The sequence below is a fragment of the Anabrus simplex genome, chromosome 12, assembly GCF_040414725.1.
Source record: "Anabrus simplex isolate iqAnaSimp1 chromosome 12, ASM4041472v1, whole genome shotgun sequence".
Lineage (NCBI taxonomy): Eukaryota > Metazoa > Arthropoda > Insecta > Orthoptera > Tettigoniidae > Anabrus > Anabrus simplex.
In genome coordinates this window covers 77,924,480-77,950,933 of record NC_090276.1, presented here as the reverse complement: position 1 = coordinate 77,950,933, position 26,454 = coordinate 77,924,480, and the positions used below count along the sequence as shown (strand labels likewise).

The 26,454-nt window shown below is 39.5% G+C and overlaps 1 protein-coding gene across 3 annotated transcripts in view; it reads right to left on the bottom strand.

Moving 5' to 3' along the window:
* LOC136884567 (putative inorganic phosphate cotransporter) overlaps positions 1-26,454 on the bottom strand; it is a 97,848-nt gene that overhangs the window by 16,309 nt on the left and 55,085 nt on the right. For 2 of the 3 annotated variants that reach the window (XM_067156826.2, XM_067156825.2), the window contains exons 5-9: positions 21,512-21,596; positions 20,443-20,666; positions 18,278-18,430; positions 9,444-9,576; positions 6,346-6,587 (exon numbers count right to left, since the gene is read on the bottom strand). In XM_067156826.2, the coding sequence (XP_067012927.2) occupies positions 6,346-6,587; positions 9,444-9,576; positions 18,278-18,430; positions 20,443-20,666; positions 21,512-21,596 (837 nt within the window). The remainder of the gene's footprint in view (positions 1-6,345; positions 6,588-9,443; positions 9,577-18,277; positions 18,431-20,442; positions 20,667-21,511; positions 21,597-26,454) is intronic. The other variant, XM_068229781.1, reaches the window with a different exon arrangement.

Below are 26,454 nucleotides of genomic sequence, written 5' to 3'. Positions count from 1 at the left end.
ACAAATATGGGGTTTATGACAAAATCCCTTCAAAACTCAAGAATTATCCCATAAAAATATGCTTGCGACACTCGTTTATTTCAGAAACCAGTTAAGTGGACATATTTTCCGGTTTTTTATAGCAAAGTTAATAAGCGCAAAATATTTTTCCTTAGATAGAAATTATTAAGAGATATAATACTTTCGTGCTAAAATATTAAAACCCCTACCATAACATTTTGTCTGATGCTAGACATTTTTTTTCATTTTCCCAAAAATAACAGACTTGGCGCTTGACTAGTTTCTGAAATAATCGATTCAATTAAGGTACAGCCCCAGCATTTGCCTGGTGTGAAATGGGAAACCACGGAAAACCATTTTCAGGGCTGCCGACAGTGGGGTGGTGGTGATTATTGTTTTAAGAGGAAGTACAACTAGGCAACCATCCTCTATTAACACTAATCAGAGAGAAAAAATTGAAGGGATCCGACACTTCGAAAAATGAAGATATCGGTCAAAGGAAGACAAGGGCCACGAAGGGCGCGAAAATGGACTCCCTAGCCCTCACATATCTAATAGCGTCAGGGTCGGAAGAGAACAAGAGTAGACCAAGGGAGGTCGGATAGGATAGATGAACATGAGGAGCCTGGCACAAGTAAGTGGAAGCAATGCCAGGACTCAGCTAAGGGCCCCATGGTCGCCAGCCCATGCTCCGAAGTACAGAGCCACTGGGCCCCCTATTAGTCGCCTCTTACGACAGGCAGGGGATACCGTGGGTGTTGTTCTACCACCCCCACCCACAGGGGGCAACACTGGGGTTCGAACCTACTGTCTCCCGAATACTGGATACTGGCCGCTCGTACGCGACTGCAGCTATCGAGCTCGGTTCATCTTCTTTCAGAAGATCGGCTACCATCATAGAGATTCTTGTTGCTCAGTAGTGGAACAGTTGAACCAAGTTTTCAAATTATCAATCTAAGGAATGCGCCTTCTTCCTGGTCATCTTTTGCCTTGTATCTTCCCTTGAATAACCAGCTGCAGTAGACGATATTCTCTTCTCTCATCTATCCTATCCAACCACATTTAGTCAACTCTTGTTCTTTTCTGACCCCGACGGTATTACGTAAGGAGGCCTATGGAGTTTTTCATTTTCACGCCTTTCGTGGCCCTTGTCTTTCCTAGGCCGATACCTTCATTTTTCGAAGTGTCGGATCCCTTCCATTTTTTTTCTCTGATTAGAGTTATATAGTGGATGGTTGCCTAGTTGTACTTCCTCTTAAAACAATAATCGCGACGTAAAGCCCCTAGCAAAAAACCAAACAATAATCACCACCACCGCACTGCAACTGAAAAACCGTTATATTCTTGTAATTGTTTCATTCAACAACGGTTGTGTTCCCGAAACGGTTGCGTTCTATCTGTCCCAGCTTTAATGGGTATTACAAACAGTGACACATGCACGGAGCCTCAAGGAGGGTTGTAATGCAGAAACAGGGGAGGTCCGCCTGCAAGCCTCGTATCGAGAGCAAGGTAAGCAGTGCAGCGGTGAGTTTCCGTGCACACTAGTAACAAACGTAGATTTAAACCCATATCCAGTGGCGATTCTAGCCCTGGCGGGGCTGGGGGCTCAGTTTTAGTGAATTAATTATTTTAAAATTCCTTGATTAATAAAGAAATTGATAATTTACAGGTATAACGTATTTGAAATAAACATGTTAATGGTTGTGCTAATGTTGCCCATTGTATTTTCATAAACATGGTTACTTTTCTTTTGAATTCCATTACCAAGACTTTCAATTCCAAACAGCCCCCCACCCCATTTATTTATTTATTTTATTTTTTGCTAGTTGCTTTACGTCGCACCGACACGATGGGAGAGGGAAGGGCTAGGAGTAGGAAGGAAGCAGCCGTGGCCTTAATTAAGGTTCAGCCCCGGCATTTGCCTGGTGTGAAAATAGGAAACCACGGAAAACCATCTTCAGGGCTGCCGACAGTGGGGTTCAAACCTACTATATCCCGAATACTGAATACTGTTAAAAATTAAATAACTGGAAAGGAGGTTCAACCTATTCAATACTCAAAAGAAAGAAACGTAGCAATCACATTTCTATTTAAATGGGACCGGTTTCGACCTTAGTCTAGGTCATCATCAGCCATAAAAACATGTAAAATGTTTATGAATGTTGGAGGTCAGTTTCACTCTCTGTTAGGCACAAAGACACGACACCACATTCTGTCCTGCACAAAGTCACAACACTACCAATCAACATGCGAAGATCAAAAAGGCTTGAATTCGCAGATGAACAGATCTGTAGTAGAAAGCCGCCAGCTCCCGGTGACCAGCGCGGCACACTCAAGGTCACGCGCTGCGGCCAAACACCAAAGTAGAGTGGAGAACGTTTCGAAGGTCCAGAACCTGTCACGGCTGCGGGAAGCCAAGTACGTATATAAAAATATACGACACCAATTAGTACAAACGAATGAGCACCCGTTCTCCAGTTAAGTTCTTGGTAAACAGTTGACTTGAAAAAACAATTGTAGAGAGAAGAAAAAAATGTAGTAAAAAGCGCAATATCGGAAAACAAATGAAAACTTATATGCACAGTGCGCTATTTTTAAAAAGAAAAAATTTTTAGGTTATGATTGAAGTAGTCGAAGTTGGCGCAAGACAAAAATTTTTGAAAGAGGAGAATAAATTAAACGAGGAAGAGTGATAGTGAAATAAGAGAAAGAATAAAAGAAATTGAAGTTAGATGGTAATGAGGAAAGATAAGATAGGGAAATGAAGGAGGGGTAGTTTAAGGTGGGTTAGGAGGGTGGGTTATTGGAGGTAGAAAATGTGGGTGGGAACTTTGTAAGACATGGAAAATAGAATTGGAGTTTTGGAATTTGGAATTTTTGAGAAGAAGAATTAGGAAGTCAAAAAGGATATTGGGTTTTTCAGAAATGTCGTTTAAATTGAAATTAGGGTTGAAGTACTGGTCAAGGTGGATAAAGTAATTTTCAGTAATGTTTAAGAGGGGGCCTTTGTTAATGATTTTAAGTATGTTTATGTCATTGTCAATACTGGTGAAACTATGTTTGGAGTCTTGTATGTGCTGTCCTATGGCAGAGAATCTGTCGTATTTAATGGCGTTGACATGTTCAGAGTACCTGATATTGAAGTTGCGGCCAGTTTGTCCGACGTAGGAGGAACTGCAGTTGTTGCATTTAAATCTGTATACACCAGATTTAGAAAAAGCATTAGACTTATTTAGAGATTTAGAGTTGTGTAAGATATCAAGACTTCTATTGTTAGTTCTAAAAGAAATTTTCATATTATGTTTTTTAAAGATATTAGTTATTTTATAAGCATCTTGAGTAAAAGTGAAGGTGGAAAAAGCAGTTGGTTTTATTGTGTCTTTAGATAAAGTGGTTTTTGGACGGTGTTTGAATTTGTTGATGATGCGGTTAATGAAGGAGTTGTTAAAGCCATTAAATTTAGCAATGTTGCGGATGGTGTTTAATTCATTATTTAAATCTTTTTTGGACATAGGGGTGTTGAAGGCACGAAAAATTAAGCTGTTATAAGTAGCACGTTTATGAGCTTGGGGGTGCGAAGAATCTTGTCTTATTGTAGTTGCTGTTTGGGTTGGTTTTCTGAAAATTTTGTAAGATAAAGAAGAAGGATGTCTAGTAATGGTTAGGTCTAGAAAATTAAGAGTTTGGTTGTGTTCTGATTCGAGGGTGAATTTAATGTTAGAGTCTAAGTTGTTGATATGAAGAAGTGTAGAGGCTGCGTTGGTTGATTCCTCATTTAATATTACCAATGTGTCGTCGACATATCTCGCCCAAAAGAGGATGTTGGAGAAATTATTATTATTATTAATTCTTGTGTTTTCTAAGAAGTCGAGGTAAATTTCAGCAAGAATGCCAGAAGCAGGTGAGCCCATAGCCAAGCCATCTTGTTGATAAATGGTGTTGTCAAAGGTAAAATAATTATTGTTGAGAACTAATTTTAAAATAGACATGAAGTCTTGAATTTCAAGTTTACTTAGGTTACTGAATTTGTTTAGGTTGTTGTTTATAATGGGGAATAATTTTGGAATTGGAATACTAGGGTACATGTTGACAATGTCAAAAGAATGGAGAGAAAAATTTGGTTGGATTTCAAGTCAACTGTTTACCAAGAACTTAACTGGAGTACGGGTGCTCATTCGTTTGTACTAATTGGCGTCGTATATTTTTATATACGTACTTGGCTTCCCGCAGCCGTGACAGGTTCTGGACCTTCGAAACGTTCTCCACTCTACTTTGGTGTTTGGCCGCAGCGCGTGACCTTGAGTGTGCCGCGCTGGTCACCGGGAGCTGGCGGCTTTCTACTACAGATCTGTTCATCTGCGAATTCAAGCCTTTTTGATCTTCGCATGTTGATTGGTAGTGTTGTGACTTTGTGCAGGACAGAATGTGGTGTCGTGTCTTTGTGCCTAACAGAGAGTGAAACTGACCTCCAACATTCATAAACATTTTACATGTTTTTTATGGCTGATGATGACCTAGACTAAGGTCGAAACCGGTCCCATTTAAATAGAAATGTGATTGCTACGTTTCTTTCTTTTGAGTATTGAATAGGTTGAACCTCCTTTCCAGTTATTTAATTTTTAACATCAATAATTTCAATACGGAACAATGAAATTTTTATCTTTAAATACTGAATACTGGCCGCACTTAAGCGACTGCAGCTATCCAGCTCGGTTTTTAAGTATCTAGAACCGCCACTGCCCATATTGTAATAGGCTACAACTGAAAGAGGAACAACGTATATTTATAGCAATTTATTCTTATTCTACTAGCAACTACTAACTTATTCAGTATGCGGATTCTCAACCATTACTGCATCTTTTTCTGTAACGTTACCCCATTTAGCCATTCTTTTAGTAAGATATGTTGTAGCTTATTCAAACTGACGATTCACCTCCGACCTACAATTACCAATAAAAATAAGTTAATTGTCTTATTTTGAATAGTAAGCATCATTGCGTCACTAATATAACAAAGACAATTCATTAAAGTCAGGTAACATCTACCTCAGATAAGGCAGCTGTTTTAAGTTCATTCGCAATTTCATGGTGTTCTTCACCAACATATTTGTCATATTCTTCGGCGTGTTTTAAAGAGTAATGTCGATGAATGTTAATATTTTTTGCTAGTGGTTTTACGTCGCACCGACACAGATAGGTCTTATGGCGACGATGGGATAGGAAAGGCCTAGGAGTTGGAAGGAAGCGGCCGCGGCCTTAATTAAGGTACAGCCACAGCATTTGCCTGGTGTGAAAATGGAAAACCACGTAAAACCATCTTCAGGGCTGCCGACAGTGGGATTCGAACCCACTATCTCCCGGGTGCAAGCTCACAGCCGCATGGCCAACTCGCCCAGTGTTAAAATTTTTAATAAAGTTTAATGTCTTATTACAAATCGAGCATTTTGCCATTCCATTGCACTCGGTAAAAAATATAACGTGCTATTGAAAGGTCATACCACAACTAGCGAGTAACGAAGTATTGTCAGCGTGTCCACTGGCACTTGTTATGAAGCAAGGGTGAGGAAGCAACTGATAGCAGCTGAAGATCTCACTCACCACATCCCTGCATGGGTAAGAGCTAATCTGTCATCATCCCTCTTCAAGGACAAGGCTTTGTGACGCTGCGGCATCTGACGGAAACTGGCTGAACTACCAGCACTAGAATTCGGCCGACACTCGGAAGTCAATAAGCAGAGCTTTATTAAAATCACAATTAAATATATAAAGAATCCCTAATTTTGAAGTATGTTAAAGTAGCCGCTTAGAGAAAAAAATAAACTTCCCTATGGTATAGTTTGCTTCTAATTTGAACACGATCTTGACTTAAAACAAGTTTAGGAAAAGCGCGGTTCAGAGCTCAATTTCATATGGAGATTCGTTATTTTAGCTACCATTTTATAACTATACTTGCATTTCTTTTTAAAATGCTTTTACACTAATGAGAAGTGTATCGCATACTACCGTACGCTATAAAAACAAAATAATTTTACCTTGTTCCATTTCCTTATAGAAATGTACCTTTGGGACTGTTAAAAGAGAATACAGTGCCTAAAGCAGAAGTAGTGTTCCCTGTCTCCAGCTGAGAAAAGAGATTAAATGTGATAGAGGTGAAGTTCACTATCGTTACCAAGAGTGTTCATGTCTGATTCCTAATTCTGACTGCATTGGGGGCAGAGCCGCAGGCACTGCTACTATTGTAATTAGTAATAACAACATGATTTATTAAACAGTCCCAAATAAACATGTGGACATTTTAAGTTCATCACGCAAACAGTCAAGGAGACATAGTGGCTGATTTACTGACCCTGCCGTTGGTGAGAAAGCCCACAGCATACGGTGCCAGTATCCCAGCGGCATTGGACATCGTGTTGGAGATACCGTACAGAGTGCCGGCGAAGTTGGGGGCCAACACGAGCAGGTTCATGCCATTACCCGCATACTGTGCCCCCAGGCTGAGCCCGTTGAGTGCTAGAAGCAAGTTGATCCAGATAGTGCTGCATCCTGCACTGGGAATGAGCACTAAGGTCAAGGCAGCTCCAAGTCCAGCTGGAATAGAGAAATATGTATTGATGAAATACAGTAAAGTTTTGTCAGGATCTCCTGATGTCCTTAAAGGTTGAAGGATGTGTGTGACTTAGAAGTAGGGTGACGAAACATCATGCCCTTAATTTATGTTGTCTTGCCCGTTTTATCCATTTTCCAAACACTTTTACAAATAAAAAATATACCTAGGTATATTATTTTACAATAATTTGATAGCAGATGGTAATGTGAAGTCTAATGACCTTTTATATAAGTAAACTCATTGAGAAGTGAGAAGAAATGAGTTGTTTTATTAAGCTCCAACTTTTTGCTTTATTTCAGTTATATAACATTTTTTCCAGATATCTTGATTACTTTTTGAGTTATGATTTACAAGGTAGAGAACATTTCTACTTCATTATAGCAATTTTTACTTTAATAGATTTTCTGCCTACTGAGAAAAATAATATTGATTTGAGTGAACTCTTAAGTGATTAATTGAATGTTATTAAACTGGAAATCATGTGAATACTGCAGAAAAGTGACTAAAATGTTGACTTAATCTTAGTTTTGTAAGTCATAACTAGAGGCACCTATATTTGGTGAAAATGTTTTGCCTAATTTCATCATTTAAAAAAAAGTTATTTAGGTATTTTTTCACTGTATTTATTTCATTTTGTCAATAACTTTTTTTATAAGTTCTGTTTCCAGTTTTCAGCAATACAAACTAAACCAAAAGATGATTGATAGCATATTTGCAGTAAAATATACTTTATTTTCACTTATGTACAAGAAACCAGCTGAAAACACATGGATATTTTGAAAATGTTTATCCTGCCAGTTTAACAAGTAGGGCCTAGTCTACATTACTGCCTGTATACTGTATTCTCATTTCAGAGTAATCACATCAACATGATATTCTGGTGTTCTCGTACGATGGATTTGCTTTATTAGATGAGAGACTGCAGCATATTCTAAATCAATTTTTCATTATGCTTCTTGGACCGAAGAGTGATTACACATAATTTTATCGATTAGTTTGCAGTTTTGGTTAAAGATAAATAATCTTGCAACCAAATTTGTAAAATTTTGCAAAAATGTCATGATATTGTTATTTGTAAAACAGATGTCTCTAATTATAACTAATTGAAACCTTTAGTAGTTTGTAGTTTGAATGAAAATAGAAATTCACAGCCTGTTTCCACTCATTCGATTAAGTCAGGAATTGAATGAATGAAGCCCCCATCTAGGAGCGAGGATAAGAACTGTGCCGGCTGCCGAAGCCTGTCGCACTCCTCTGGGGCAATGATTAATGAATGACAGATGAAATGAAATTATAGTCGAGAGTGTCGCTGGAATGAAATATAACAGGGAAAATGGGAGTACCCGGATAAAAACCTGTCTCACCTCCGCTTTGTCCAGCACAAATCTCACATGGAGTGACCGGGATTTGAACCACGGAATCCAGCAGTGAGAGGCCAACGCGCTGCCTCCTGAGCTATGGAGGCTCCTTTGATTCAATGCAATATTTTAGAAAGTGACTGTTGTTGCCATGGTAGCATGGTTTTGAGAACAGATGTCTTATTTTGACCTTCAGAATTTAAATCATTTTGCATGTTCTTAGTAAAATATATGATAATTATGATGGTACCAGCCCTTCAAGACAGTAACACAATGAAGCTGATGTGCCATACTGTCTGCTCCTGTGCAATATGCAATTTGTGTTCAAGTGTTGGTAACCAAGTAGATTATACGAAGGCAGATCATAGAATAGCCTACTCTTCGCCACCACCTGCTCTATCTGGGCTAACACCTCGCCAGTGGGGTACGAGAGGTTAGTGTTCTACAATTTATTATCACTAGATTGTGTGACAAAAGCCTGGATTCAGTACTAAACCTCTCTGTAGTGTTCCTATGGAGAGAGGGCATTGGATGGGGATGTTTATTCGCAGGAGTAGTCTATGTGCTGACACTCTCCCTACCACATCGGAACGCAGAAGGTCTGCACCAGGTACTTTTCCGACACTAAAAGCCATACGATTAGAGCGGAGATCAGTGAAGTGGCAGGCTATTGAGATCCAGAGCTTTGTTCAAAGATGATGAAGCATATGAACTGAATTGAGCATTACTGCTACGGATGTGCTTTTTGCAGCGTTCCATTCTCAACATTCCTGCAGTCACAGGTGAGAATTGTAAATAGTGGAACACTTGTTTACTTTGCAGCCCAAGGAAAACCCATGGTTTTTAGAACTGGAGTGGCCCGGAATGAGTACAACACACATGTTTGGCCCTTTCTTTTTTTCAAAGTTTTGTTATTGGACCTATCTACCAGTACATGCTTAGCAGAGGAGGAGGAGAAGAAGCAGAATTTCTCTGTGCAGTCACCAGTGAGTATCATGAGTTAATGGAGTTGCAAATATGACATGCATTCTGCATAAAAGCTACCTTTGTAGGATGAAACGCAGTTATGCAGCAGTATATCAGGAAATAGAACCTATAACAGATTTCGTAAGAAAGAAGAGAATATATTTCTATGGTCATCTGTTGAGAATGCCTCAAGACCGGTTACTAATTGGTAACGAAATTATTTGAAGGAGTGCAGTAAGATTCCATAGTGAATTATATCTTGAATATATAGAAGTAAACTACAGCCGGGCGACTGGAATGGGACATTGATGATAATAAAAGAACTAGTGGCAAAACTCATTCATTGGAAGTACATATTTTCCATTGTTTGGGTTCTATTTAGCTATTTTTAAGAGCATTTTTGGACAATTTTTAGGTCCTAAAGATCCAAACCCTAGTTATTATGAAATCAGTGACAAGGAATATGAGAATTAACCACACAAAATTGATAGGAGAGTTAGTAACTGTACTCACTTATTCCATTGAAGATCTTAAAGCCGGTGAGAGGAGTCACTAACTTCCACGTTATAATCCAGTCCAGTGAAAGGCTACTGATGACACTGGCTATACCACCCACAATGTATGGGACTGCTGACAGAGCTGCATTCTGCAACATCAGCAACAGAGTTGTTAAGTTTTTAACTTCAGAAAGGATAAAAAGACAATGATGTTCATTCATAGTTCCTTTTGCCTGCAGTTACAAGCTTCAGACTGCTGTGTCAGCAACTGCTCACCATCAAATTCAGGATGGATTTGAACTCTACTGACAAACTTTCAGAGGTGCTTCAGTGATTTTTGCCAAGTGTTTTATATAAGGAATCCATGGTCTCTAGTGGCACATTACTGCGTACGTGCATGGTACTCCCTGGTGACGGCTCCTTCATTCGTTGGAAATATATATTTTCCATGTTTTTGGTCCTATGTAGCTTTTTAAGAGCATTTTTGGACAATTTTAGGATAATTTTTAGGTCTCTTGGACTGTGACCATGGACTGGGTTTGAAAACAAACATTAAATTAGGCTGTCAAAAAATAGATCAGGTTAAAGAATTTTGTTATCTGGGTAGTGTTATTACCAATGATAATCAGTGGCTAACAGAATTCAAAAGAAGAATTGCTATGGCAAAGCAAGTGTTTCAAAACAAGAAAAATCTAATGTTAAATAAGCACATAGGAATTGAAACCAGGAAGAAATTTGTTAAAACTTTTGTTTGGAGTGTGTTAACTTATGGTTGTGAGACCTGGACTTTGGGAAAACAAGCACAATCAACACTGGAAGCTGCTGAAATGTGCTTCTGGAGAAGACTGACAGGGACAAGCTGGACAGAAAAAAAGACCAATATCCAAATCTTGAATGAAGTTAATGAGAAACGTACCTTTATTCAATAGAGCAAAGGAAAGGAAGCTAAATTTCTTGGACACGTCCTACGATATGACACCTTTCTCCAAAATGTCTTCGAAGGAAAGGTCCTAGGGAAGAAGTCGAGAGGAAGACCACGTCTCTCATACGTTAGGAACATAATCACTCAGCTGGGTTTTGCTTCCTATGTCACGATGAAAAGGACTGCTGAAGACCGTGCGATGTGTCTTAGCCTTTAGATAATGGATGGATGAAAGATCTGAACCCTAGTTATTGTGAAACCAATGCAAGACTCCTGCCAACACTCCAATGGACCTGGTTGCTAGGATTGTTGCAGCCGATCTGCTGGGATGCTACTCCAGGACAGTGTGTCGTTATCAGAGCCGTCAACATTTTGAACAGCTGTTGTACAGTACATATAGTAACAGAACAGATCTTGAACACATGCTGAAAGTGTGCTTGTTTTGCCTGAGGGCCGTTGTGAGGTTATTCATTCCTTTACATATGATATTACAGCAATGGATACCTGATTAATTTATTTGTAATATCCCAGTCCATGGTCACGGTCCAAGAGACATCAACTACCACTTACGTGGTGACAAACCACTGGAGACCTTACATCAGAATACTCAGCACAAATCCTTAAGCAACATCTGGAAGTTTGTTTAACATTGTAGGCTTGTAGATGCCAATTCTGGAACCACAAGCAGGCAGGCAACGGACTCTCTCCAGAACAGGAATGTCAATGGCATATCTTTTCACTTCCCGAGCCGTAATTGCCGTTTGACGTCATTTGCACGTTCCATGTAGTAAAGTTGAGTTTCAACTGCATTGAGTGTACTCTCATGTCCAGTCGGCTGACTATGTCTATTTACAGAGCATCTTTTTTAGCTCCCTCCTCATTCAGGGCGAGCAGAGTCATTACAGGCTGTATCGGCCAATGTTTGTACATCACACTGATTACATAATCATTGGCATGATTGCCATGACATTGTGGCAAAGTAATGTATTTGTAATTACTTCATCTGACTTGTAATACATACACTGACTGACAGACCAAATGCAACACCAAGAAGGAGTGGTTCGAAAGGGATGAAAGTTGGGGAAAAAACAGAGACGGCACGGACGAATAATTAATGTTTATTTCAAACCGATATGCAGGTTACACAATGCGCACGGCATCGACTCAGTAGGATGTAGGACCACCGCGAGCGGCGATGCACGCACAAACACGTCAAGGTACAGAGTCAATAAGAGTGCGGATGGTGTCCTGAGGGATGGTTCTCCATTCTCTGTCAACCATTTGCCACAGTTGGTCGTCCGTACGAGGCTGGGGCAGAGTTTGCAAACGGTTTCCAATGAGATCCCACACGTTTTCGATTGGTGAGAGATCCGGAGAGTACGCTGGCCACGGAAGCATCTGTACACCTCGTAGAGCCTGTTGGGAGATGCGAGCAGTGTGTGGGCGGGCATTATCCTGCTGAAACAGAGCATTGGGCAGCCCCTGAAGGTACGGGAGTGCCACCGGCCACAGCACATGCTGCACGTAGCGGTGGGCATTTAACGTGCCTTGAATACGCACTAGAGGTGATGTGGAATCATACGCAATAGCGCCCCAAACCATGATGCCGCGTTGTCTAGCGGTAGGGCGCTCCACAGTTACTGCCGGATTTGACCTTTCTCCACGCCGACGCCACACTCGTCTGCGGTGACTATCACTGACAGAACAGAAGCGTGACTCATCGGAGAACACGACGTTCCGCCATTCCCTCATCCAAGTCGATCTAGCCCGGCACCATGCCAGGCGTGCACGTCTATGCTGTGGAGTCAATGGTAGTCTTCTGAGCGGACGCCGGGAGTGCAGGCCTCCTTCAGCCAATCGACGGGAAATTGTTCTGGTCGATATTGGAACAGCCAGGGTGTCTTGCACATGCTGAAGAATGGCGGTTGACGTGGCGTGCGGGGCTGCCACCGCTTGGCGGCGGATGCGCCGATCCTCGCGTGCTGACGTCACTCGGGCTGCGCCTGGACCGCTCGCACGTCCCACATGTACCTGCGCCAACCATCTTCGCCACAGGCGCTGCACCGTGGACACATCCCTATGGGTATCGGCTGCGATTTGACGAAGCGACCAACCTGCCCTTCTCAGCCCGGTCACCATACCCCTCGTAAAGTCGTCTGTCTGCTGGAAATGCCTCCGTTGACGGCGGCCTGGCATTCTTAGCTATACACGTGTCCTGTGGCACACGGCAACACGTTCTACAATGACTGTCAGCTGAGAAATCACGGTACGAAGTGGGCCATTCGCCAACACCGTATCCCATTTATCGTTCACTACGTGCGCAGCACAGCGGCGCATTTCACATCATGAGCATACCTCAGTGACGTCAGTCTACCCTGCAATTGGCATAAAGTTCTGACCACTCCTTCTTGGTGTTGCATTTGCTCTGTCAGTCAGTGTATTTCATAATGAACAGTTCCAAGTTGGGACAAAAGTAAAGGGTTACAAGAGTAACACCTGTTTGTAAAACCTTTGTCCAGCTGGTAGGACCTTGTAAGGACCCTGCTAGTTTCGATGAAGTCCTCAACGGGGAGTTCAATGGAGGAGTCCTTTCGTACGGCAAACACATCAGAAGAGGTGATCAATGTCTTCTTGTCAGAAGCTAAAGACCATGAGAATAAATCACGAGATGAGGTTTTATAGACATTTGTTCCATTTTCACTAAAACATAATATACAGCGTTCTTTGGAGTTCTGTCTCTTAAGACTGGAAGGTGGTTGGATCCTCGAATGTTATGCAGTTACAGAGAAACTAATGAGGTGAGGCATGATACAGCACAACGGCTGTATCAGTAGCACCTTTCCTATCATCCACATATGTCACAGCCCTGGCCTGTGTCAAGATGTCTGAAGTTACACCTCAATTATTTAACCATGGTTATGTTCATTAAGCTTTGTAGTGTTCAGTGTCCTCCCTCCTCTCCCTCCAGACACTACAGGTTTTTATCTTGCACTTCCAGTTCTTGGGGGTCTTCAGTGAAAACCATTAACACCATGGCTTGGTTGCTTTGCTATCCAGTTTGAGGATATGCGAGCCCTTCACTGCGTGTCAAACTAGTTAAAGTTGCTCTGCAACTCGTCAAGATGGCAGTGACATCTGAACAACACCCAGTGCATGACTAGCAGCACATTACAGAACATTTGAAGTTGAGGAAAGGTTTCATGAGTGGAACAGATGATCTTCAGAATGGAGATGTGGAAAAGCAGCTCATTACAACAGTGGACAAGATCATAGTGCTTGACCCGACTAATAACAGTTGGTCCCTTAGGACTTCCAGCTTGTACCTCATCTGTATGTGCTTGCAGCACAACCCATTGGAGTCAGTGTTTGTGCATTTTCTCCTGGATGAGCAGAAAGTCAAATTGTTGAAAACTCAGTCCAATCTACTGACAGTGACTAACTTTCTTAGCATCTTTGTTTCCACAATGCTTCATAACAGGTCTTCATATTTCAGGTGACTTTTCCTCCAGCAATCACAAGTGATACCATTCTTCATTATTTTATCCCAACACAATTAATTCTTTGATAAGTTGCCCATCATCAGCAGTCAGAGATTTAAGATAATGTAACTCTAGAATTAGGAAAGTGATGCAGCCAACTAGAGGGAATAATATACTGGATGTGGTGCTGATAAAGCCAGATGAGCTCTATAGAGTAACCAAAGTAATAGATTGGTATTAGTGATCATGAAGCTGTTTTGGTCGTAGTTAAAAATAAATGTGATAGAAAGCAAGGCCTTAATGTAGGACTATTATGCAGTACCATATGGCTGGGCTGATAAAGCAGGCATGGGGGAGTTTTTAAAAAGTAACAATGAACGGTGGAAAACGGTGATTAAAAATGTAAACAGACTGTGGGATGGGTTTAAAGCAATTGTTGAGGAATGTGAAAAAAGGTTTGTTCCTTTAAGGGTGGTAAGGAATGGTCAAGATCCACTATATTATAACAGGGAAGTAAAGAGACTAAGAAGGAGGTGGAGATTGGAAAGAAATAGAAATGGCTGTGGAAGTAAGGAGAAATTGAAGGAACTTACTAGGAAATTGAATCTAGCAAAGAAGTCAGCTAAGGATAACATGATGGCAAACATAATGGCAGTCATAAAAATTTTAGTGAAAAATGGAAGGGTAGGTATGGGTACTTTAAGGCAAAAGCAGAGGAGGTTACTAATACTAAAGAAGTATTAAAATTTACCTATGACAACAATGACATTTTACAGTAAGATACAAAAGTTAAAAACTAGAAAAGCAGCTGGAATTAATAACGCTTCAGGCGATATACTAAAGACCATATCTGAAGTACCTATTTGATTATTGTTTGCATGAAGGAAGTATACCAAATGAATGGAGAGTTGCTATAGTAGCCCCTGTGTACAAAGGAAAGGGTGATAGATTATAAAACTGAAAATTACAGGCCAGTCAGTTTGACATGCATTGCATGTAAGATTTGGGAAAGCATTCTTTCTGATTATATTAGACATGTTTGAAAAATTAATAATTGGTTTGATAGAAGGCAGTATGGGTTTAGGAAATGTTATTCCACTGAAGCTCAGCTTGTAGGATTCCAGCAATATATAGCAGATATCTTAGTTCAGGAGGTCCAATGGACTGTATCACGACTGACCTGTCTAAGGCATCTGTTAAGGTAGATCATGGGAGACTACTGGCAAAAATGAGTGCAATTGGACTTGACAAAAGAGTGACTGATTGGGTGGCTATGTTTCTAGAAAGATATCAGATAATTAGAGTAGGCAAGGCTTTATCTGTCCCTGTAATAATTAAGAGGGGAATTCCTCAAGGGAGTATTATTGGACCTTTATGTTTTCTAATATATATATATATAAATGATATGAGTAAAGGAGTGGAATCAGAAGTAAGGCTTTTTGCAGATGATGTTATTCTGTATAGAGTAATAAATAAGTCAAAAGATTGTGAGCAACTGCAAAATGACCTGGATAATGCTCTGGGATGGACAGTAGGCAATGGTATGATGATAAACAGGGTTAAAAGTCAGGTTGTGCGTTTCACAAATAGGAAAAGTCCTCTCTGTTTTAATTACTGTGTTGATGGGGTGAAAGTTCCTTTTGGGGTTCATGGTAAGTATCTAGGTGTTAATATAAGGAAAGATCTTCATTGGGGTAATCACATAAATATGATTGTAAATAATGGGTACAGATCTCTGCACACGGTTATGAGGGTATTTAGGGGTTGTAGTAAGGATGTAAAGGAGAGGGCATGTAAGTCTCTGGTAAGACCCCAACTAGGGTATGGTTCCATTGTATGGGACCCTCAACAGGATTACTTGATTCATGAACTGGAAAAAATCCAAAGAAAAGCAGCTCGATTTGTTCTGTGTGATTTCCAACAAAAGAGTAGCGTTACAAAAATATTGTGAAGTATGGGCTGGGAAGACTTGGGAGTAGGGAGATGAGCTGCTCGACTAAATGGTATGTTACGTGTAATAAATTTCATGTTTGGTCCTAATTGAATGTTTATATATTAAGTTAAAACAAATCAAGTATAAGAATACTTAAAATTTATACATTACAATCAATTGGGACATGTTTCGCCCTTATTGTGGGCATCCTCCGCCAAATCCTTTTCCCCGAAATCAGAGATCGTCGGGATCCTGATATTCTCATAATAATTTATATTAACACTTGATTGTAAGAATACTATGTGTTAACAAATACATTTTGGGCCGACGACCTTCGATGTTAGGCCCATTTAAACAAGAAGCAAGCAACAAATACATCTTAGTCAAAACTATACTAACAGTCAAAGCAAATTATTAAAATTAAGTTATGCTGCTCCTGAAACAGTCATAAAATTGTTCATTGAATGTCTTTTTGACATCTATCAAAATTTTTCTTATAGTTAGGTACTGTTCTGTCTTTTTAAGACAATGTTCGTAGATAACAAACACAAAACACTTGTATACACAAAAAAACACGTAAGGGCACTTACGTATAATCATAGGAGAATGCATAATTTAGATATAAATTAATCAGATGTAATCTAAAATACTAGTTGTCTGACAACATCGAATCGATCTGCGATTTTGGGGAAAAGGATTTGGCAGAGGATGCCCACAATAAGGGCGAAACATGTCCCAATTGATTGTAATGTATAAATGTTAAGCATTCTTATGAATGTAATGTATTGAGAAGGTTGACCATATAATAAACTCGATTTGTTTTAACTTAATAAGTGGTATGTTATGAACTGCCAGCGGAGAGATGGCGTGGAACGACATTAGTAGACGAATAAGTTTGAGTGGTGTCTTTAAAGGTAGGAGAGATCACAGTATGGAATTCAAGAGGACAAGTTGGGGCAAATATTCATTTATTGGAAGGTGTGTTAGGGATTGGAATAACTTACCAAGGGAGATGTTCAGTAAATTTCCAATTTCTTTATAATCATTTAAGAAAAGGCTAGGAAACAATAGGGAATCTGCCACGTGGGCGACTGCCCTAAATGCAGATCAGTGTTGATTGATAGGATGTTAAACTCTCTACAGGTAACCATTTTGTAAGGAAATTACATGGTTAAATATTTGTTTGCTATTAAGTTATGTCATCACCCTAAAGCTAGTGGCTTGTTGATAATGAAGATAGTATATATAACATTTTAAATTGGATAAGAAAGAAGTGTGATATGGTTCTAGTACACACGTTAGTGGCAACTTTGGGATTATCACTACTTTATGCCCCACATAGATATTGTGAAAAAAAAAATGAAAATACAATTAATTAATAACGTATAAAACAGAGTAAACACACAGTGTGGAGATAGAAATAAAAAATGAAGTGGCGTATGGCTTTTAGTGCCGGGAGTGTCCGAGGACATGTTCGGCTCACCTGGTGCAGGTCTTTTGATTTGACACCCTTAGGCGACCTGCACGTCATGATGGGGATGAAATGATAATGAAGACGACACATACACCCAGTCCCCATGCCGGGGAAATTAACCAATGATGGTAAAAATTTCCGACTCTGCCGGGAATCGAACCCGGGACCCCTGTGACCAAATGCCAGCACGCTAACCATTTAGCCATGGAGTCGGACATGTAGAGATGGAGAGAGATGTGAACAATAAAAAAAAAGAGCAAGAAAAGTACAAAAAAAGTAATGAAGACATGAACTCAGCTAGGGTATCCAATTGTTGTAGCTAGTCGCACTTCTGTGTGGGCACCTGAAGGTGATGTGTCCCACTGTCTGGAATTCTTCCATGTAGTTGCAGCTTGGAGAAGACTGTGGGTGCCAGGATTGCAGTACAGAGGCACTTCTACAGTGCCCAGTGCACATTCTGTTAAAAAAAACCCATGCAATCCACACAAGGTGAAATCTGGGCAGGAGCCGTGTAGGGTTGGGGGCCTTTGAAGTTCATTCTTTATCCAAGGTTCACATTCTAGGCTTATTTTCTTTGATGAATTTTTCAGCCAGCAGCAGTGAAGGGTGTCAGGTTGATGTAGCAGACAGTATACTGTACAGTGTCATCAACAGTACTTGTGTGTTTTGGGATCAGCTTCAATGTCCTTGCTAGGATTTTATTAATTCAAAATTTGAGATGAATTACATACACTAAATGAAATATAAATTACACTCATTATGCTAACAGAGCTAAATTGCCTAAAGCTCGTCAAGTGCAGTTATCAACTCAGTAATGTCTTTCTTACACTTGAAGGGCCTCAGAATGTCATGTTATCTGTTAGCAGATGTAGTGGTGACTAACTGAAGATACTGAAACAAGTTGGTAAATCAATGTTGACAGTTCATCTCTCACAACAGCTCTTTGCCATCATCGTGGGTTGTTCTGATTCCTTGTGGGTCTGATGTTGCAGCTAAATTAAACAGTCCTACTGTGAACAAGTGTGGTGCACTTTAAACTTACATTCTCGATCTTGTAATGCAGAATGTTGGCCATGTACGACGGCAGGTAAGTGATCTGGCTAAAAAAATTCCATCCCATACCCAGGTGCATGATCGCACAAGCCCAGAGTCCAGGCGTGGAGAGCACAGCCTTCCAGGGGATAGGGAGGTTCTTCTGAAAGATAAGTACAGTCCATCAGCAGAGGAACACCCAGTTCTCCTCAAGCCTGATCAGCTTCATCAAGAGGACAGTCTTTGACATCTTCAGGAGAAAGTTGGATAGAGACAGAAGATGGTAACAGACTAGGAACACAGGGCAATATAAGCAGTGGAAAGGAGCAAACAAACAAGTGATTAACCATATTCTGTACTGTATAGAAAGATGCTGAAGCTTCCTCTTTATTTTTATTCTTCATGGAATTTAGGTGTTTGCATGTCCATGATACCCTAATTACATCTGTCAGAGTCTCTATTTCAACGCCATACAAAAAGAGCAGTGAACATTTGTGTTCATTCTTATCTCATGGCTTTTGGGTTTGGAAATAGTCTTTATTTATTAAACCATAAGGATTTTATTCACAACAGAACATATATTTGTTCCCGCTACCTTTCTTACCCGAATAACCGAATTTGACAGCTATTTACGACGTGATGTGTATTAGGATATGTCAAAAAGAATTGCATCCAAATTTCCTCTTTCAAATTTTTGTCATACTTTTGAATATTTCAGGCTTAAAAACATCCTCGTACTACAATGTACTTTTATTCACCCATAATTGAAAGGCTTATTTCCAGAGTGACTTGTCTCGTGAAATCATAACTTTTACAAAAAACAAATTATAAATAAGTTGTAAAGTTGGAATACTGCTTCTTTCATTTACTGGAAATTTAAATATGTGTGGGGAAAAACTCAGTGATGTGATTAGTGGAACTGGAATCACATGACTGGGAGAATTGGCCGTGCGGTTAGGGGCACGTAGCTGTGAGCTTGCATCCAGGAGATAGTGGGTTCGAACCCCAATGTCGGCAACCCTGAGAATGGTTTTCCGTGGTTTCCCATTTTCACACCAGGCAAATGCTGGGGCTGTACTTTAATTAAGGCCACGGCCGTTTCCTTCCCAGTCCTAGCTCTTTCCTACCCATCGTCGCCATAAGACCTATCTGTGTCAGTGCGACGTAAAAAGGAATCACATGAGCAGGATTTAAATAATTTTCACATTAAACCTTTTTTTACTACTGCACTGTATTAAAGAGAAAAACAGCTTCATATTCCTTCATAACACAACAAGTGATATATTCACAATTTGAACATTTCAAATGGATAAAAAACGTTTTCATTGCCATAATGAACTTTCAGAATAATTTATTATATTTTTTAAATAGATTGCACCATTTATTAAGAAAAATATAAATACCAGTAATGCAGTAAAGTAGAACTAGAAGTAAGAATATAGCATATTGCTAGTTACTAGGATATGGAGAACTCAGTACCACGGGTATGAGAAATACGTACCTTGTTATAAAATGTGTCACTTACACCAAGCTTCTCTTTCTTTACTTTGTTACACAGAGCATCTCCCTCTAGTAATGTAATATATTGTTTGGAATAGTTTGGCAAGGAACTAACTGATTTTGAATTAATGAAAATAGTTTTTCAGAGATTTTAAAGTCCTTTCTTGACTTCATAAGCAATTTAACAGCATGCTTCCAGTAAGAAACATGCCAGTCCCTGCTATGAACTTTGGAAAACATATATTCCTCTGGCAGAAGTAGCAGTTCAGTTTTCCTAAGTATTTTCTCCCATAGGTAAATAACTGTGACCATTTCACAATTAATATTATGATCATCAGAAAGCTTACTGAACACTGCTAACAGTGTATAATTTTTATAATTTTTCTTTCTTAATTTCTTTCTTTTAACTACAGAACTTATTCAAATGACAAAAATGTGCTGCAAACCTGTGCACTTCCTCTAATCCTGTATAGAAACACCTGTCATTTAGATTTTGTGCTGACTTAGCAGCATAATGTCTGACAGTGTATGTATGATCAAGCCTTGTCCTGTTTCTTTATGGAGTTGAGTATGAAATTTTTCAAATTTCTACAATGTTCAGCACAGGGTGCCCACAGCTATACTTCCCATGCAGCTGTGGAAAACCATTTATAATAAAAATGTATGTCCGTGTACCTTCTTCTCAGTGGCTCCGATGGAGGACTGAATGTAGATCTTCTCTTCTTCGGTGATCCTGGGATGTTGTTCGGGAGAGTCGTAGACAAGGAACAGCCAGAGAATATACCAGACGACTCCCAGAACTCCAAACACGTAGAACACAAGAGGCCAGCCACCAGCCAGTGGCAGGTCGCTCAGGAATCCTGACAGCGGCATGCAGATGACAGTTCCCAGATAGCTCCCTGAAACATCAAGAAACATCATTCTCTTCAACACATGTCCATTTGCATGGGAAAATTATCTTCTTTACCACACTTGACAACATTCAGTTTAAACTTTCAAGACAGGTATAGAAAGATAGGAAGAGGAAAAGGATCAGATAAACAGTGTGGTCAGGAGAAGAGGACAATCTTCACATACATGGACACTCTCATCATCAATCTCACTTGTTCCCAACACCTGATCATCTCCAGGACGGCAGACATCAATAGTCCTTGAGGGCCATCATGACAGATCTTCAGTCATGATAGGGCAAGTGTGGATAAATGCACGAAAAGGGAAGAAACATACAATGAAAATGTATACATGAGGAAAAGGCTAGGAATGTAGGACAATATACGAAAGGAACAAAATCGTCAAGGTGCCCCTCAGTGAGTGATGAAGCTCATCAGGGGCTGAGGAGATGATCTGGGATAGACTGTCCTATTCTCCTGACCACACTGAGCCATTATCTTTCTATATATGAAGGGTCAGGGGAACGAATAGGTAGGTCAACTTCCTTCAGAATTCAGAAACACAACATTTTAATTTCAAAACATTACCAGATAAACAAATAAAAAGTTACAAAATCATATACTTTGAATAACTGAAATTCAAAATGTAGTAAATTGAATGCCCAGTATATTATCGCTAACTTGGTTGCGGCAAAAAGTTGACCTTTCACTTAAAATTGACTGATACTCATTTGTACTTAAAAACAGTGCCTTATACATGTGACAGGCTTTTTAATTATCCAAAGCTCAATTTGGTATGCAAGTTTGAATTGAACTAAAATCTTTTGTCCACAAGATCATGGCTGTTTACATACCAGAGAATATAATGGAGAAACGACTCCTCTCGTTGGGCGGTGACCACTTGGAGATCATGGACTGCATGGCTGGAAATGTCACACCCTGGAACAGGCACAAGGGACTTGATCACAAAACAAGACAATAGTGAACATGAGGTTACATAGAACAAAAATAAAATATTCATGTTAATCCCCAAACATAACAATTTTGTTATAAATATGGTCCAGAAACTTCAAATTTTGTAATTGCTGAAATGTAATATTTATTATTAAGATATATTATGGAGAATTGTAATCTTCAATTTTCAAAATTATTCCCATATTGATTAAAAGAATCTACATTAAAGCCTCCAAAATATTTGTTGTTGTAAAAACAAAGGTAAGTTCTGTGAAATGCATTCATCAGTGATATTTTGTAAACTACCACCTTTAAAATTTGTCGATGACTGCTAAACATTTAAAGTGAAAAATAAGATATTTTCTGTAATAAATCACTTTCAAATGTTTGCTGCCATATGGTATGTATTGAGGCCCAGAATATACACAGAGCAACGTCACAGTCCTCACACACATATATCTCAATTCCCTTCTCGTTGTCTTCCCCTTTGGTCTATGACAGGAATATGTCTGGGAATTCAAAAAGTAAAACTCAAAATTGTAAGCTGTTACCTGCTTACCACCTTGGTGCTCAAAACAATCATTTACAGGCTATTAAGTTTATGTTGAGCTTGCCCAAATATTCTCAGGATTTTAAAGTCAAAATCTAGTTGCAGTGTGAATTAATGGTAGAAAGTTCTTGGTTGAAAGTAGACACATGGTTCACTTACTGAAATGCATCAACATGAAGATCAAGGCTACCCCTTCTTTTGAAATGTTGGCCTTACACAGCTCATCCGCTCACTAACAATAAGCTCAGAATGCAAGGTCAGCCAAGTACAAGATAGTGCAGAATCAGCTTACTGAAAGGACTCGCTACAGTGCCTGAGCAGTTTGACCTATGCTGGTGACTTAGTTTTAATAGCAGACTATGCTGAAAGCCTGCAGTCTAATGTCTTGGAATTGGAAAGAGATGAGCAAGTATAATATGAAAATAAGCATTTCCGTTACCAGTAAACTTGTGTCCTTGTTCTGAGGTGCTGCAGCTCTTTTCAGGCACACCCCCAATGGAGGTGAGATGCATGTACACTTTTATTCACATACCAGCCCTCCTGCCATTCTTTAATCTCTGGCAGTACCGGTATCAAATATGGCCCTCCCAGGAATAGTGCTAAACGTTTAGCTACAAAGGCAGGCATTTCCAAGACCAAACTGATATGATTGAATGTCAGATCATTTCACACTTTGGGTGTGTGTTCTTCGAGGATGGTGGTATAGTAAGTGAAATTGAACCAAGGTGTAGCAATGATAGTGATAACAATGAACTGAATTTGCAGATGAGAACTATAGCCAACTTTACTTTTCAGGATTGAAAGTTGGGTGGATTAGCAATATCATATACATAAGATGGATGCAACAAGCAAGGAAGTTTCATGAACTGACTGCTGGAAAAAACAATGGCAGGAGGGTATCTGCAATGAAAAGGTAAAGTAATATGAAAACTTTACAGAGGTCCTGAAAGAACGAACTGGGATAGATATAGAGAAGTTCTAGGGCAGGCAGTACAAAAGATCCAAACGAACGTAAGGGGATGGAAGAAATTAGATGAGGCAGTGGAACAATTAGAAGAGGCCATTTTAGCATCATACAATGACAACTGTCCCCTTAGAGAAAAGAAACCTGTCAAAATGAAGAAAGAGGTTAGAGCATTGTATAAAAAACCATCAAGAGATGGCATGTATAGGACGTATATCATAGGAAACTCACAGAGTATAACCTAGAAATATGGAGGCTGTTTTGTGAGAAAGTCGAATCAAACACTGAAGCAGCAAAGCTCCAGAAGGTTCTTAAAACGGTACGTATAAATAAAATGGGTGCACTGGAAAAACCCAATGGAGCATACACTCAGATGAGAAAGGAGGTGTTGCTAGCTTTTCATTTTCTTAAAGATGAAGTAGAAGGGGAAGAAATGGTTGAAACAGAGGCCAGATCACGAAGATCACTGTGCCAACCGATTAATTAAGCCTAACCATGTGAGATGGGTAATCAACACGTTTCAGCCCATAAAAGCTCCGAGGCCAGATGAGATACTACCGATACTCCCGATACTCCTTCAGGAAGGACGGGAGATAATCATCAAGCCCCTGACAGACCTTTTTAGAGCAAGCCTAGCTCTGGAGTATATGCCGAAATCATGGTCTAAAGCTAAAGCGGTATTTATACCGAAACCTGGAAGGGCAAACTATGCCCAAGCTAAAGCCTATAGACCATTATGCTTAAACTCCTTCATGCTAAAAGCAATGGAGAAAATAAAATCAAAATCAATCAATACTGATCTGCAATTAGGGCAGTCACCCAGGTGGCAGATTCCCTATCTGTTGTACTCCTAGCCTTTTCTTAAATGATTGCAATGAGATTGGAAATTTATTCAACATCTCCCTTAGTAAGTTATTCCAGTCCCTAACTCCCCTTCCTATAAATGAATATTTGCCCCAATTTGTCCTCTTAAATTCCGACTTTACCTTCATATTGTGATCTTTCCTACTTTTAAACACACCACTCAAACTTATTCATCTACTAATGTCATTCTATGCCATCTCTTCGCTGACAGCTCGGAACATACCACTTAAAGTTAAAAAATAATGAAGGTGTTCATTAATAATAATAATTTTGTGTGGCTATTTCTAGCCGAGTGCAGCGTTTGTAAGGCAGAACCTCCGATGAGGGTGGGCGGCATCTGGCATGTGTAAGTAACTGCGCGTTATTGTGGTGGAGGATAGTGTTATGTGCAGTGTGTGAGTTGCAGGGATGTTGGGGACAGCACAAACACCCAGTCCCCGGTCCATTGGAATTAACCAATCAAGGTTAAAATCCCAGACCCAGCCGGGAATCGAACCCGGGACCCTCTGAACCAAAGTCCAGTACACTGACCATTCAGCCAATGAGTCGGACAAGGTGTTCATTAATCCATGTATTCAATATTTTATTTCCAGTTATAGTGGTTACATAAACACAATAACACTTATTTGAGACATGTTTCGCCCTCAATTCAGGCCATCTTAAGCCTAACATAATCTTCAAAATTACATATAATATTACAAATGGAAACTAAAAGATTAGCTTTTTTTATGTACCAAATTTTAATAACTAGCTAATCTTTCAGCTTCTATTTGTGATATTATATGTACTTTTGAAGATTATGTTAGGCTGAAGATGCCCTAAATTGAGGGCAAAATATGTCTCAAATAAGTGTTATTGTGTTTATGTAACCACTATAACTGGAAATAAAATATTGAATAGGTGGATTAATGAACACCATCATTATTTTTGAACTGTAAATTTTCAATATGGACCAAAAATGAGGTTTATAACATGTAACATACTACTTAGTCGAGCAACTTGTCTTCTTTCTCCCAGTTCTTCCCAGCCCAAACTTTGCAAAATTTTTGTAATGCTACTCTTTTGTCAGAAATCACGGAGAACAAATCAAGCTGTTTTTCTTTGGATTTCTTCCAGTTCTTGAATCAAGTAATTCTGGTGAGGGTCCTATACACTGGAACTTTTTTAAAAATTATTTGCTAGTTGCTTTACGTCGCATGACACAAGTAGGTCTTATGGCGATGATGGGATATGACAGGGCTAGGAGTGGGAAGGAAGCGGCAGTGGCCTTAATTAAGGTACAGCCCCAGCATTTGCCTGGTGTGAAAATGGGAAACCACGCAAAACCATTTTCAGGGCTGCCGACATTGATACACTGGAACCATACTCTAGTTGGGGTCTTACCAGAGACTTATATGCCATCTCCTTTACATCCTTACTACAACCCCTAAACACCCTCATAATCATGTGCAGAGATCAGTACTGTTTATTTACAATCCCATTTATGTGATTACCCCAATGAAGATCTTTCCTTATATTAACACCCAGATACTTACAGTGATCCCCAAAAGGAACCTTCAACTCATCAACGCAGTAATTAAAACTGAGAGGACTTTTCCTATTTGTGAAACTCACAACCTGACTTCCTATTCGTGAAACTCACAACCTGACTTTTAACCCTGTTTATCAACATACCATTGACTGCTATTCATCTCACAACACTATCGAGGTCATTTTGCAGTTGCTCACAATCTTGTAACTTATTTATTACTCTATACAGAGCAACATCATCCGCAAAAAGCCTTACCTCTGATTCCACTCTTTTACTCATATCATTTATATATATATAAGAAAACATTAAGGTCCAATAATACTGTCTTGAGGAATTCATCTCTTAATTATTACAGCGTCAGATAAAGCTTCACCTACTCTAATTTTCTGAGATCTATTTTCTAGAAATATAGCCACCCATTCAGTCACTCTTTTTCAAGTCGAATTGCACTCATTTTTGCCAGTAGTCTCCCATGATCCACCCAATCAAATGCTTTAGACAGGTCAGTCGCGATACAGTCCATTTGGCCTCCTGAATCTAAGATATCTGCTATATCTTGGTGGAATCCTACAAGTTGAGCTTCAGTGGAACAACCTTTCCTAAACCTGAACTGCCTTCTATCAAACCAGTTATTAATTTTGCAAACATGTCTAATGTAATCAGAAAGAATGCCTTCCCAAAGCTTACATGCAATGCATGTCAAACTGACTGGCCTGTAATTTCGAGCTTTATGTTTATTACCCTTTCCTTTATACACAGGGGCTACCATAGCAACTCTCCATTCATTTGGTATGGTTCCTTCAACCAAACAATAATCAAATAAGTACTTCAGATATGGTACTATATCCCCCAAAACCTTATCAATTCCAGCTGCTTTTCTAGTTTTCAATTTCAGTATCTTATTGTAAATGTCACTGTTATCATATGTAAATTT